This window comes from Mixophyes fleayi, chromosome 5, assembly GCF_038048845.1.
Source record: "Mixophyes fleayi isolate aMixFle1 chromosome 5, aMixFle1.hap1, whole genome shotgun sequence".
Taxonomy (NCBI): domain Eukaryota; kingdom Metazoa; phylum Chordata; class Amphibia; order Anura; family Limnodynastidae; genus Mixophyes; species Mixophyes fleayi.
This window is the reverse complement of record NC_134406.1, coordinates 28,424,956-28,437,441: the sequence shown is the minus strand read 5'-3', so window position 1 is coordinate 28,437,441 and position 12,486 is coordinate 28,424,956. Positions and strand designations below refer to the sequence as shown.

At 40.2% G+C, this 12,486-nt stretch overlaps 1 protein-coding gene across 3 annotated transcripts in view; it reads right to left on the bottom strand.

The window, feature by feature from the left end:
• The window catches only part of SLC39A12 (solute carrier family 39 member 12), a 68,873-nt gene that overhangs the window by 14,550 nt on the left and 41,837 nt on the right, over positions 1–12,486 (bottom strand). For 2 of the 3 annotated variants that reach the window (XM_075211921.1, XM_075211919.1), the window contains exons 8-11: positions 12,017–12,127; positions 8,386–8,464; positions 7,183–7,341; positions 4,701–4,888 (exon numbers count right to left, since the gene is read on the bottom strand). In XM_075211921.1, the coding sequence (XP_075068022.1) occupies positions 4,701–4,888; positions 7,183–7,341; positions 8,386–8,464; positions 12,017–12,127 (537 nt within the window). The remainder of the gene's footprint in view (positions 1–4,700; positions 4,889–7,182; positions 7,342–8,385; positions 8,465–12,016; positions 12,128–12,486) is intronic. The other variant, XM_075211920.1, reaches the window with a different exon arrangement.

The following is a 12,486-nucleotide window of genomic DNA, read 5'->3' as shown; positions in this document are numbered from 1 at the left end:
TTCTGAGATTTTTTTTCCTCTTTCTTCTTATAAGCAGCAAGGCACATAGGATGAATCTTAAGTGTTTTACTATAACTTGCTCCTCCCACCTCTTGGCACCAGTTGGCCAGTATCTCGAACAAATGGGAGTTAGTTCCAATAATCACTGAGACATCTCGAGGTTCTCCTTCGGCCTCAGGACAGACAAGTGCAAGCACGTTCACCTCTTCTTCTATTCCAGCTACTTCCCGTGGGAACTTCAAAGGTACAGTGATGTACCCAAGGTAGGGATAATTCTTGTCACTCAGACCCCAGATGGTCAGTCCACACAATGGCTTTATGGGCAAGTCAGATAGATTATCTCGGTACCACTTCTCGAACACAATGGACACCTGTGAACCACTATCTAGCAAGGCCATACAAGGTCTCCCATTTAGACATGCCGGCACGTGAGGAGAGGGTCCCAGCAATCCTTTGGGCAAAAGACCCCATTCCAGGTGAGAGTTCCCCACAGTGTTAATGTCAGCTTTCTTTAGAGGGCCAGTGTGGGGGTTCCTGGTCCTCCCTTTCAGTTTTCCGAAAGCTTCCTATCCCGGTGGGATGGTGAGGGTGACCACCTTCCTCCCTTCCTCTGAGGACATTGTCTAGCGAGATGCCCAACTTCTCCACAAGTGAAACAATTGTTCTGTTTCCGAGTAGTGTTAGCTTCGAGAACTTGCCGGGGGTGGATGTTCGGGTGCAGTTGCTCGGTAGTGTGGTATTTCAGCATCTGTGCTTGAATCTGCTTCTGCATCTCCAACAACTGAGCAATCTGCTCACCTTGTTTCTCCACAATCTTCATTAACTCAGTGCTGGGAAGGTCAGCCTCGGGCTTTGACTGTACGACCTTGACTTTCTTGGTCACCCTCTCTCGGGATTTAACTATAGCTTCCTCTTGTTTAACATCTTGTATCAACTGAAGAAAAGTAGGTGATGGTTGTCCCAGTTGAGCATTTCTTATCTTCATCGCTACTGGGTCATGGGACAGAGCACCCCGTAACAACTGTTGCATACGCCTGTCGTCTACTTCTGCTAGGGGTATTCCTTTCTTTGACACAATAAGGTGGATCAGCTTGTCCAGCCGATAGATATAATTGGACAATGTCTCCCCTGACTCCTGATAGGTGTGGCGTAGCTGATAGAGCAGATCTGTTGCATCCTCTGCCATTCCATATTCCTGATCTAGAGTCGCTAAGTAGTGTCGTGCAGTGGCTTGGGGGTCACTTCTCCGTACAGCTTGGATTAGTTCTCCAGCGGGACCTCGCAGACTTTCAACGATCCGCTGTCTCTTATAGGGTTCGGAGCAATGCCATTCCTCCAGGTATTGGGAAGCCATCTCTTTCCATGCCTCGTAAGTTTCTTCCCCAGTAGGGACTGGTTTTATTCCTGAGAAGAGCCGGAGCCTTCTGTAGCCCCCTTCATGCTGTGACTTTCCTAACTGGTCTACCAGTTTCTGTACAGCAGTGAGGAACAGTTCGCTTTGATCCTCATCAGTATTCCTAGTACTGGAGGGTGACTGAGAATTCTCTTCCCTGGCCTGAGGGAATACTTGTCGGTTAATATCTCCATCTGGAAGTTCAGCATTAAGAGGTGCTGCGACTAGCTGTTTTGGCTTTAACGGTATCACAATATGCCATTGTTGTTTTTGTGGCCCAGAAACGAGGGAGGGAAGAAAATCTTTATCCAATTCTGCTTGCGTCTCACAGAGGATCAGACTGGTCTTATGCTGATCTCTACCTTTCCATCCAAGGATTTTAGGATGTTCTACCCCATAAATCCTGTGGAGCACATGCAGGACTTCCTCATCTGTCACTCCCTGAGAGTCACCATAGATCCCTAAACATCGAGTTGGGGCCACAGTCTGTTGTTCACACCACAGAAACACTTCTTCTCTTATACTATCCATGACGTCTGTGCTGATGGGTTTCACTGAGTGTGTCTTCAGTATCTCAGCAGTGCCTCCACTGTAACACCCCCTTGTGTATTAAGCGTTGTGAGGGTATATATATATATTGAACCACGCAGATGCTTCTCACCTTGGTACTTGGTTTTCAGTGCCTCCACCCGAATCTCTGCTTTCTCTTCTGGGGGGTGTTCAAAAGATACACCAGGGGGAGATTCGGGAAACCCCCTGCCCAGTATTAACACTCTGTGACAAAATGTGTGCTGCAAAAGCCAGCCAGGCACATTTATTTAAATGGAAATCCTAAATGCAGCTTTGTAATTTTATAGAAAAATATACTTTAGTATAATTTGAAATAATAGTGCAAACAATACAATACAGTAATAAAACAAGTGTGGATGAAAGTGGCGCACCACTTCTTACTATGCACACCAAGTTAACACAAAAACTCGCAATAAATCAATAACAGCATACAATATAATATAATATATAACAATATAACCATTAACTGTCACAGCTTTATACACATGAAAAAATATATCAGATATCTTACTTGCTCCTGATACTGTGAATATCTTGCAGGGTGAATTTATATATTTTCCCTTATAGCCCTACAATGTACTGCCAAACACACACAGCAGTATTCAAACACACCACACAAATAGAGCAGTGCACTGCACGTTGGGGCCCTTCTGTATGTATGCAGCATGGCATGGAAACATCATGTGTCCAGTTTGCAGATTTTGGAGATCTTTAAATCACTTGCAGTGAGGTACAGCAGTCACAGTATGCAGACCCTCCTCTAGCAACAACTGTAAAATCCTTTCTAATTTGTATCCTGGGACTTGTAGTTCCACAAGTGCTGATTAGACACACACTTGGTGCATATTTACCTGCCCACCCATCTATCCCTAACTCTTCAGCCCTTGTGGCCAGATATAGTCCAAACCCCACTTGAACAACAACAGATAGATAAAAATAACCAGTAACTTATCTGCACCAGTGTGTCACAGGTCTGAACTTGATTATCTCCAAAATGGCTGACTTGTTAAATGTCCTTCTTCAGAGATGCATGCAAACCTCCTCCTACAGCTTCAAACTGTGGCTTCCAGCAGGTTCTGTTCAGAACTGCACCGAGCTTTGATATCTCTGCAGACTGCTCTCTCTGCTCAGATCACTCATCCAGTGCCCTTCTGCCTAGGGTCACCTATCTGAACTGGTCACACAGCTCAGTCTCTCCCAGGATGCTCCTCTCTCCCTCTCTCTCTCCGCCCTCTGGTTTCTCAGTCTTCTTAGGCTCCGCCCCCTCTTCATAACAGCTTTCTGGGAGATGTAGTTCCTTCTCCTTGACTGGTAAATAGCTATATGCATTTCTTTTCTTACTGATGCAATTGTGATTATTAGCCCCTGGGTGCTCAAGTCCAACTGCAGCATCCCCAGGGGTTACATACATACTACTGCTTCCTGAGTATTTGTTGCTTTCCCTGCTGGTCTACCTACCTGTGCGCTGCACCTACTTGATTACCGCTTCACCCTCCAGGGACTTCGCATCCTGCCGGCCTCCAGCCGTTCAGGTATCTCTGCACTCCTGTCTGACAGCCAGCTCCTGAACCACGGTATGCATACTTCTCATTGACTGTGCTGGTGTATTGCATATCTTGCTGGACTGAGTTGTTCTCCTCTGGAGTTTACTATCTGCTGAGACTATTGCCATCATTGACTGTGTTATCTTTTGCCCGGATAGTTTCTGTGACTTTGTATTATTGCAGTGCTGTTCAGTCATTACTATATTGTGCATGTCATTGTGGATCAAGTTCAAGGTGCTCGTGTATCCTCTGTATTGCAGTCTCTCCCCGTGCTCCTCCTCACATATATATTCAGTGGTACAACTTGCTAGAGGCAGACCACCGATCCCTGTTTCCTGTGTCACCTGTTCCAGTATCCTCTCACATAGCAGTGGTACAACTTGCTAACGCAGACCACTGACTCCCCGGATACATCCACTTGGATTCCATTCCTTCACCCAGACAGCGGTACAACTTGCTAAACGCAGACCGCTGACTCTCATCACCTCCTCGTTGCTGTTGGACATTCCTCCTCACTATAGCAGTGGTACAACTTGCTACCGCAGACCACTGACTACCCTCACGTTCCTTTGTCCATTCAGTTCCTCGTGTACTTCTACATATATATTACCAGTGCTGCTAGTCATAGACTTTCACGAGCATCTCTATCATCTGCTGTCTCCTGTTCCGTGATCACCCCGCTACCAGAGTACCATATTACCATCTATACTGCTCTGGTAAGCCCATCACCTGGTGATCCCTGGGTAAAGACTCCTGGTGCCCGTGACACTCCTGCCCTGATCTTGGCTTTGGATATTGACCACACTCATTTTCTGCCTCCTGCCCTGATCTTGGCTTTAGATACTGACATCACTCTCTGTCTGGTTCTCGGTGTGCAACTGAAAAAGCGAAATGCATCTCATTAAATTATAGTATGTGACCTGGTCTCTGCTATCGCAAGCCTGTTGCACAAATCAAGCCCTATGTACAGAAGACTAAGCACAATTGAGGTATATGGAAGTACCAAAAGAGGATTTTGCCTTGCATGAATGACCTCCTTTGTGTTTTTATTTGCCAACATATGGTACATATTGCATGTTTTTTCTTTTAATTCTTCTATTTGCATGAATGATGGTCAGTGTGTGAACTGCAATAGAAATTCAACGATCATTATATAAAATAACCTGATAATTATAAATATGAGGGTCCCTTACCATTTCAACAAGTGACAGATATAGGAACATTCCGGCTGTGACTGCAAATATCCAGATTTGCACATCAGGATTGGTTGATACCGAAAGGCCAATGTAGAGACCTGCAAAGGCTGTTAAAGCACTTATAAAGTTCATCAAAAATGCTATTTTTGCTGTAAGTCCAGTATTCAGCAGTACTGCAAAATCACCTACAAGATATAAAAAAGAGTTATTTTTAAATGAACAAATCTAGTATTCCAAATAGAAAATAATCCATATATTTACAAACAATGTATTTAGAAATAAAAAGCTTAGAACACAAACCTTAGCTAGTTTACAGGCTCTAGCACTAACCCTGTTGCCTGTATAGGTTTATCGATATTTTTTATTTTTTTTAAAGGACCCTGATGGTTATGAAGGAACTTCTGGGCGTCTGCAGGTCTTGCAATTCCTCCCAGTAATCTGTCACTACTGAGTCACGAGTAAAGATGCTTGAAATTGTTTCAAAGTGATTCTTGAACAGACGGACTAAAATATTTTAGCAAAATTCGAGCAAGGTGAACAGGTTTGAACATGTTGAATCTTAAATGGCTACATTGTATAACATTTTTAACTGTTTTCCATGCAAACAGCAAATTTCAAACCAAAATTCAAACTTGAACAAAGTAATGTTTGCTTTTCAAATAATTTCTTTTTAAAAAAATACTATAAAATGTAGACATTTAAACTTGAACAGGCAACATTTTACAATGTATATTATCTTCTATTGTTTTAACTGTGAACTGCAAATTCAAACTCAAACTTTGAACCGGCGAATTGGATTTCAAGGTCCAGGGCAGGGTCGGTCGCGGCAACTGAACCAAATCAAAAACGACCCATCATCATCATCATCAACATTTATTTATATAGCGCCAGCAAATTCCATAGCGCTTTACAATTGGGAACAAACATTAATAAAACAATACTGGGTAGTACATACAGACAGAGAGGTAAGAGAACCCTGCTCGAAAGCTTACAATCTATAGGACAATGGGAGTTAGAAACAAAAGGGACATCATATTGCACAATGGACCAGCCAGACTGCAAAGGTAAAAGTACTGAGTGGGCTGTGTGTGTGGCAATGTTGGTCAGAGGGTTGTTGTCTTGCGTTAGCTGTGTAGAGGATGGTAATAGGGTAACCTAGGGAAATTAAGATGATGGTTGAGGAATATCATAACCTTGTCTGAAGAGGTGGGTTTTCAGTGAATGCTTAAAGGTTTGAAGACTAGAGGAAAGTCTTACTGTGCGAGGAAGGGAATTCCACAAAGTAGGTGCAGCCCGGAAAAAATCCTGTAACCGAGAATGGGAGGATGTGATGAGAGTGGAGGAGAGACGTAGATCTTGTGCAGAACGGAGGTGTCGAGTATGGAGATATTTCGAGACAAGTGAGGAAATGTATGTCGGTGCAATTTTGTTGATGGCCTTGTATGTTAGTAGAAGAATTTTATATTGGATTCGTTGAAATACAGGCAGCCAATGTAGAGACTTACAGAGTGGCTCAGCAGAGGAATAACGGTTTGTAAGGAAAATCAGTCTAGCCGCTGCGTGCAAAATAGATTGTAGGGGTTCAAGTCTGACTTTGGGAAGACCAGTAAGGAGAGAATTGCAATAGTCGATGCGGGAGATGATGAGTGCATGAATTAATGTTTTTGCGGTGTCTTGTGTCAGATATGTGCGTATTCTGTAAATGTTCTTTAGGTGTATGTAACATGATTTAGATATAAGGTTGATGTGGGGAATAAACGACAGTTGTGAATCAAGGATTACACCTAGGCAACAAGCTTGCGGGGTGGGATTTATGGTCATGTTATCGACAGAAATAGAAATGTCAGGCAGGAAGCTTCTGTTCTTGGGTGGGAATATTATTAATTCAGTTTTTGAAAGATTGAGTTTGAGTTGGCGAGAAGACATCCAAGATGAAATGGCAGAAAGACAGTCAGTAACGCGAGACAACACAGATGGTGAAAGATCAGGAGAGATTAGATAAATTTGTGTATCATCTGCATCCCATAAATCACTATCATACCACAAATAAGTTTGAAGCATTTAACCAGCCCCAGTCATTGATAGTCTGGGCTGGTTTCCAAGGAGACCACGATTGTGAGGTCCCCTGCCATTGTGAATACCAACACCAGCATGGTGAATACAACCTATTGTTGGGTCAGGGTCCTCCTAAAAGCTGTCCTCTGACAGGACGTAGATAGGTGTTCAGCGGTTGGTTCGGTTCGGCAACAGGGATTGGACTCACCAAAGTGCCTCACCCATTCACAATAATTAAATAAGCTCTAATCAACTAACCCTTTGTTAGATTATTGAAGTCAAGATAAAAGAGAAGAGTGGAGAGACAAGAGTCCTCTCTCACAAATAGTGTAATTGTAGACTAGAACCATGTTTGCCTTTCGTCACTATGCTGCTGAGACCTGTATGAATGATATATGTACAATGTAAGAGTTTCCATACATACCCATTTCATGGGGGATTTCATGACATAGAATGGCTATAGTCGTTGCCACGCCAGTTTCAGTTGAAGATGAAAATGCAGATCCAATTACCATCCCATCAGCAAAGTTATGTAGGCTGTCTCCCACTAAGACCATTATGGCTAACAAGGTTATTCCTTTATCTAAAAAATAGTGACATAGTATATTATTGTAATAACATTATGGATATATTTTATCATTTTATTGTTCTTTATTAATCAATATATTATACTTACCAAGGTTTCCATATTCTTGGTTGGTTCAAAGTAAGGCAATATCAGGAGAAATAAATCCTCTAATGTACAAAGTTCTGCTCACTTTGTGGTTTTAGTCGATTCAGCTCTGTGATCTTTCCTCTTACCGAGCCTTTTTTAGACTATTATTGGTGTTGTCAACTCCCCATGAATGGGAGGGTCATGGGTGGGGTTTTGACAACTTTGCTGCCTGTGTAAGTCAGGCAATGATGGAAAGAGGGAGGATCACAGTGCTGGATCATTGGTTTCTTTGGTGGGTCACAACGAGTGGGGTAATGTTCTATCGAATATATGAAATAATTTGCATAATATATTATTTTATTCAAACCAATCAAAATGAAATATTTGGTTTTGAGTCGAATTCCGCTTTATGTTGTCCATCACCCTGCATGGCTGCATGCCCTCATAGCATCATTAATGATCACACCTGGCCTTGTTGGTACATACACATGATGTAAAGCTATGTAGATCTCACAATGAGGCTGTTTCACGTAAGTGACTCCTGGGGCTAGATTTACTAGGTGACTAGTAAATCACTACAGTGGAGGCAGCCATTTTGTGGGAGGAACCAATATGCATGAGATGCAGCCAATCAGTTTACAAGAAAAGAGTGACATCACTGAGGTACTTCATGGCCAATATCTGTAAGGTCCAAGACTAATATTCATGAAGCTCAGGCTCCTAGTGAATTCATAGGGGTATATTTACTAAAGGGTTTGAAAAAGTGGAGATGTTGCCTATAGCAACCAATCAGATTCTAGTTATCATTTATTTAGTACATTGTACAAAATGACAGATAGAATCTGCTAAAATATACACCATTATAGATATTGCAGAAAGGACAATTTCCTTTTTTATTAACTCATTGACCTCCAACCATAAAAAAACATTTAGTTTTAAGTGAAGTACTTCTTCAGTCTTCTGTGTACTTACGTTTCTTCCTTACTCTCCGACTGACTGGTGTAATATCCACTATAGCGCCCTCTGCAGGTTCACAGTCTTCAGGACTTCTCTATAAAAAGAAAATGAATAAAATAAAAAATGGACAGCTTTATGCTGGCATGTATATAGTATATATAATTATCACAGTAACAGAATTTTGTGTATTTGATGTTACTATGATCATTTCCACTCTTGTCATTTACTAAGTATAAATATTTATTTGTCCGGCAGCAGCTATTAATAGGCAAGATACAATTGTGGCAACAACATTGGTCTCTTCTCTATGCAGCTTCCTGTAATAAAGGCTATTCTACCCTCCAATAATACCCTTAAATAAACTCTTAAAGCTCCTAAAATATATTTTAATGATGTCTACTTACCCCTCAATGATACACTGCCATTATTTATTTTTCTTTGTTTTTACTTGGGATGTAATAAAAAAAAAAATGAATTGCCATCAGCCTAGATCCTATCTACCAACATCAAGGGTGTAGGAATGGGTCAGTTGCCTCCCCATGATTTCTGCTGGGTGGGCAAAGACTGTGCCCCCCCCCCCCCCCCATGAACTTCTACACAAAAGCCTTCATGCTACTTTCTGAAGTCAAGGTATCTGTTCTAAACTTGTGAAACTTTTTTAAATTATAGAGTGTCTTAGTATAACTAGCATATGTTTTTTAATATAAATTGCCTTAGTATAGATTTAATATAGATTGATTGATTTGTTTATTTAAACAACTCTAAGGGGCATATTCAATTAGGTTTCCGGTCCGCGGGATCGCTCCGGAACGGGCCACGAAGTTAATCCACGGTACCGCAATAACGTGATAGGGATGCGAACAAAAATCCACATTATTGCGATACCATATTACCAGCAATACTGCGCAGGTTCCGCGGTAACCCGCTTTACCGCAGACCGGAAACCTAATTGAATATGCCCCTAAGTGTTTAGTTCATAAACCTTTAATAAATAACCTGTATTGATGAAGAGCAACTATTTACTTTACTTGTACCCTTAATTTTGTGCGGTGCGTCCAGTAACAAACATGAAATATAGCAATTTAAATTTATAGCACATACAATAACCTGTGAGGCAGTGATTATAGATTTAAAAATACTCCTAATCAAATGAAAAATTAGGCTGTCAAAAAAATCTGAATAGAACCTAGGTCAATGACTGTGAAAAATGTACTTTTTTAAGATGAACAATTGAATTTATCTTTCTTTCTAACACCCAGTGTACTAATTGGTAGTTAATATTAATAATAATATTTATTTAATAATGTATAAATACATTTTTATAGTAAAATAAACAATGAAACTGGGGTTGGCCAACCCCTGACACACTGACAAAATGAACATAGGATTGGGAGTCTTTGTATATCTATAGTCACTGTTACAACTGTTGTAAAACAAGATATCAAAGGCAAGAAAAAGGGGCTCCAAGTCCTGTAGTCTTTCACATCATGAAAGCACAATGCATTTATATAGGAATTATTAACACTGAGCAACACAAATCAAAAAATATTTTCAGGCTTTCTTAATTGAAAATAAAAACAGACAATGCTTGAAATATGCTCCCCTCTTCTCATAATACTTGTAACACCTCTAGCTGTTATTACAGCCGTAAGTCTTTTAGCGGCTTTGCGAATGATGGTACATTACAATTTCCCCCCATTGTTGTTTGTACTATTGCTTGATCTCTATAAGATTTAATGAAGACTGAGTGAACAACAATTGTCAAATTATTTCACAGATTCTCCATGGGATCTTGTCTTTTACTGGGTCAGTCCAGGAGGTATATTTACTAAACTGCGGGTTTGAAAAAGTGGAGGTGTTGTCTATAGCAACCAATCAGATTCTAGGGCCTGATTCATTAAGGATCTTAACTTAAGAAACTTCTTATTTCAGTCTCCTGGACAAAACCATGTTACAATGCAAGGGGTGCAAATTAGTATTCTGTTTTGCACATAAGTTAAATACTGACTGTTTTTTCATGTAGCACACAAATACTTGATAGCTTATTTGACTGCTTGAGAAAGTCTGTGCATCAGACAAAACGCGTCGTCCCGTGTTTGCTGCTTGAATTACTTATTATATATTTTTTATATTGATGGAAATGGAGTGCTTTTCATATTGAATGGAACCTTTATTCACGTGAGCTGCTACTTAGCTCTGCCTATGTTATCCGAGCTATTGTAAGCCTAACAAGGGGAGCAGAGAGTTTGTATAACAAACGGAACCTATATCCACGTGATTTGTAATTCTATCCGGATTGGTGCGCACCGAAGAGGACAATCAGTCTGTCTCTAAATCGATCATACAACACAAGGTTTATGCAGCACTGCTCCTTGATGTGAGGATACTATCTGCTGGTGGTAAGAACCAATGTTCTTTGCGGAGGTACGAGATTCCTTCTGATGTTTAGCCGTACAGGCGGTAAGAAGTCTCCATCTACTATGTACCCATTTCACTTATGACCCCAGCTATTTGTGGTGTCAATCTGTTTGCGGACTTTATGACCTAATGACCTTATAGCCACATATGTAACAGTGAAGTTAATCTATTCCTCTAATTAAAAGAAGCAACATTCGATTCTACAGCATATTTACTGGAAGTGACATTCTTTGATACCTATACGGCCACTCAGGATTCTCAGAGAGTTACTCCCATCTTTAACAACAATTGTTCCGGCCATTGGCTGTCTATACTCAAACTGGATACTGTCTATTAAGATCTAAGTGCATATTGACTAAACGTTTTTTTCTCATTAGGAGTTATGTGACATGTAATGGCTTTCATTTAACTCCTTGTATGCATTTTGTATATCGTTGTCAATTTTATAGGTCTATTACCATTGTGAGACATGCACCTACTGATCTACTAAGATTTTATATAGGTTTTTACATGTGATTTGATTTAATAGATGTTAAACCAGGTGATTTTTGCGCAACTCTCCTTTTGGTTTTGTTATAGCTTATTTGTACACTGAAATTTAAAGTTGATATTTGTGTGGTACATGAAAAAACAGTCAGTATTTAACTTATGTGCAAAACAGAATACTAATTTGCACCCCTTGCATTGTAACATGGTTCTGTCCAGGAGACTGAAATAAGAAGTTTCTTAAGTTTAGATCCTTAATGAATCAGGCCCCTAGTTATCATCTCATTTATTTTGTACATTCTATAAAATGACAGCTAGAATCTGATTGGTTGCTATAGGCAACATCTCCCCCTTTTCACACCCGGTGTTTAGTAAATATACCTCCAGGACATAAATTTATTCTCTAATCCACTCCAATGTGGTTTTTGATGTATAAATCAAGTCGTTATCTTGCATAAAAAAGGAGTAAATTTGCAACTTGGCAAAACCATGTTACATTGGAGAGGGAGGTAAATTTAAAATGCGGGGACAGATTTATAGTTGGGGTAGGGCATGTCTTAGATCAACTTTATATTTCAGTGTAAAAATAAAGCTAGTATTTGTTTGCTACATGAGAAAGCAGCCAGTATTTTCCTTATGTGCAAATTAATAAACTAATGTGCACCACTTGTATTGTAACATGGTTTGTTCAGGAGAAGTGCTGGTCATACTTAGCAGTTTACTGACAATGGAAGCTACTCACCAGCTGAATAGTAGAAGTAGATTTAGCTTTTCTTGACTGATCATTCAAATGGGAATCCAACGGGAGATCGTGGGAATGTGTCAGGTGCCCATTCACCAATGACAGACCCTGCTCAAAACAGAATTGAAATATTTCTATAATCACATTGAACAAGGACTGTTAGAGATCAATTAGGACAGAAATGTAAAATCTGCTCTATATATTCTGCTGAGCAGAATAAAAATTATGTAATAATAGGGTTGAAAATATTGCGGACAACTATACAAAGGATGCCAACCTTTGAAAATATTTATTACTAATAATTTATAAAAATCTACTGACTAGTAAATGTATCAAAAAGTAAAAATAGTAGGATGTTCATGAAAAAGGAAAGGACAGAAGATGGTGTCATCATCATCATCATCATCATTTATTTATATAGCGCCACTGATTCCGCAGCGCTGTACAGAGAACTCATTCACATCAGTCCC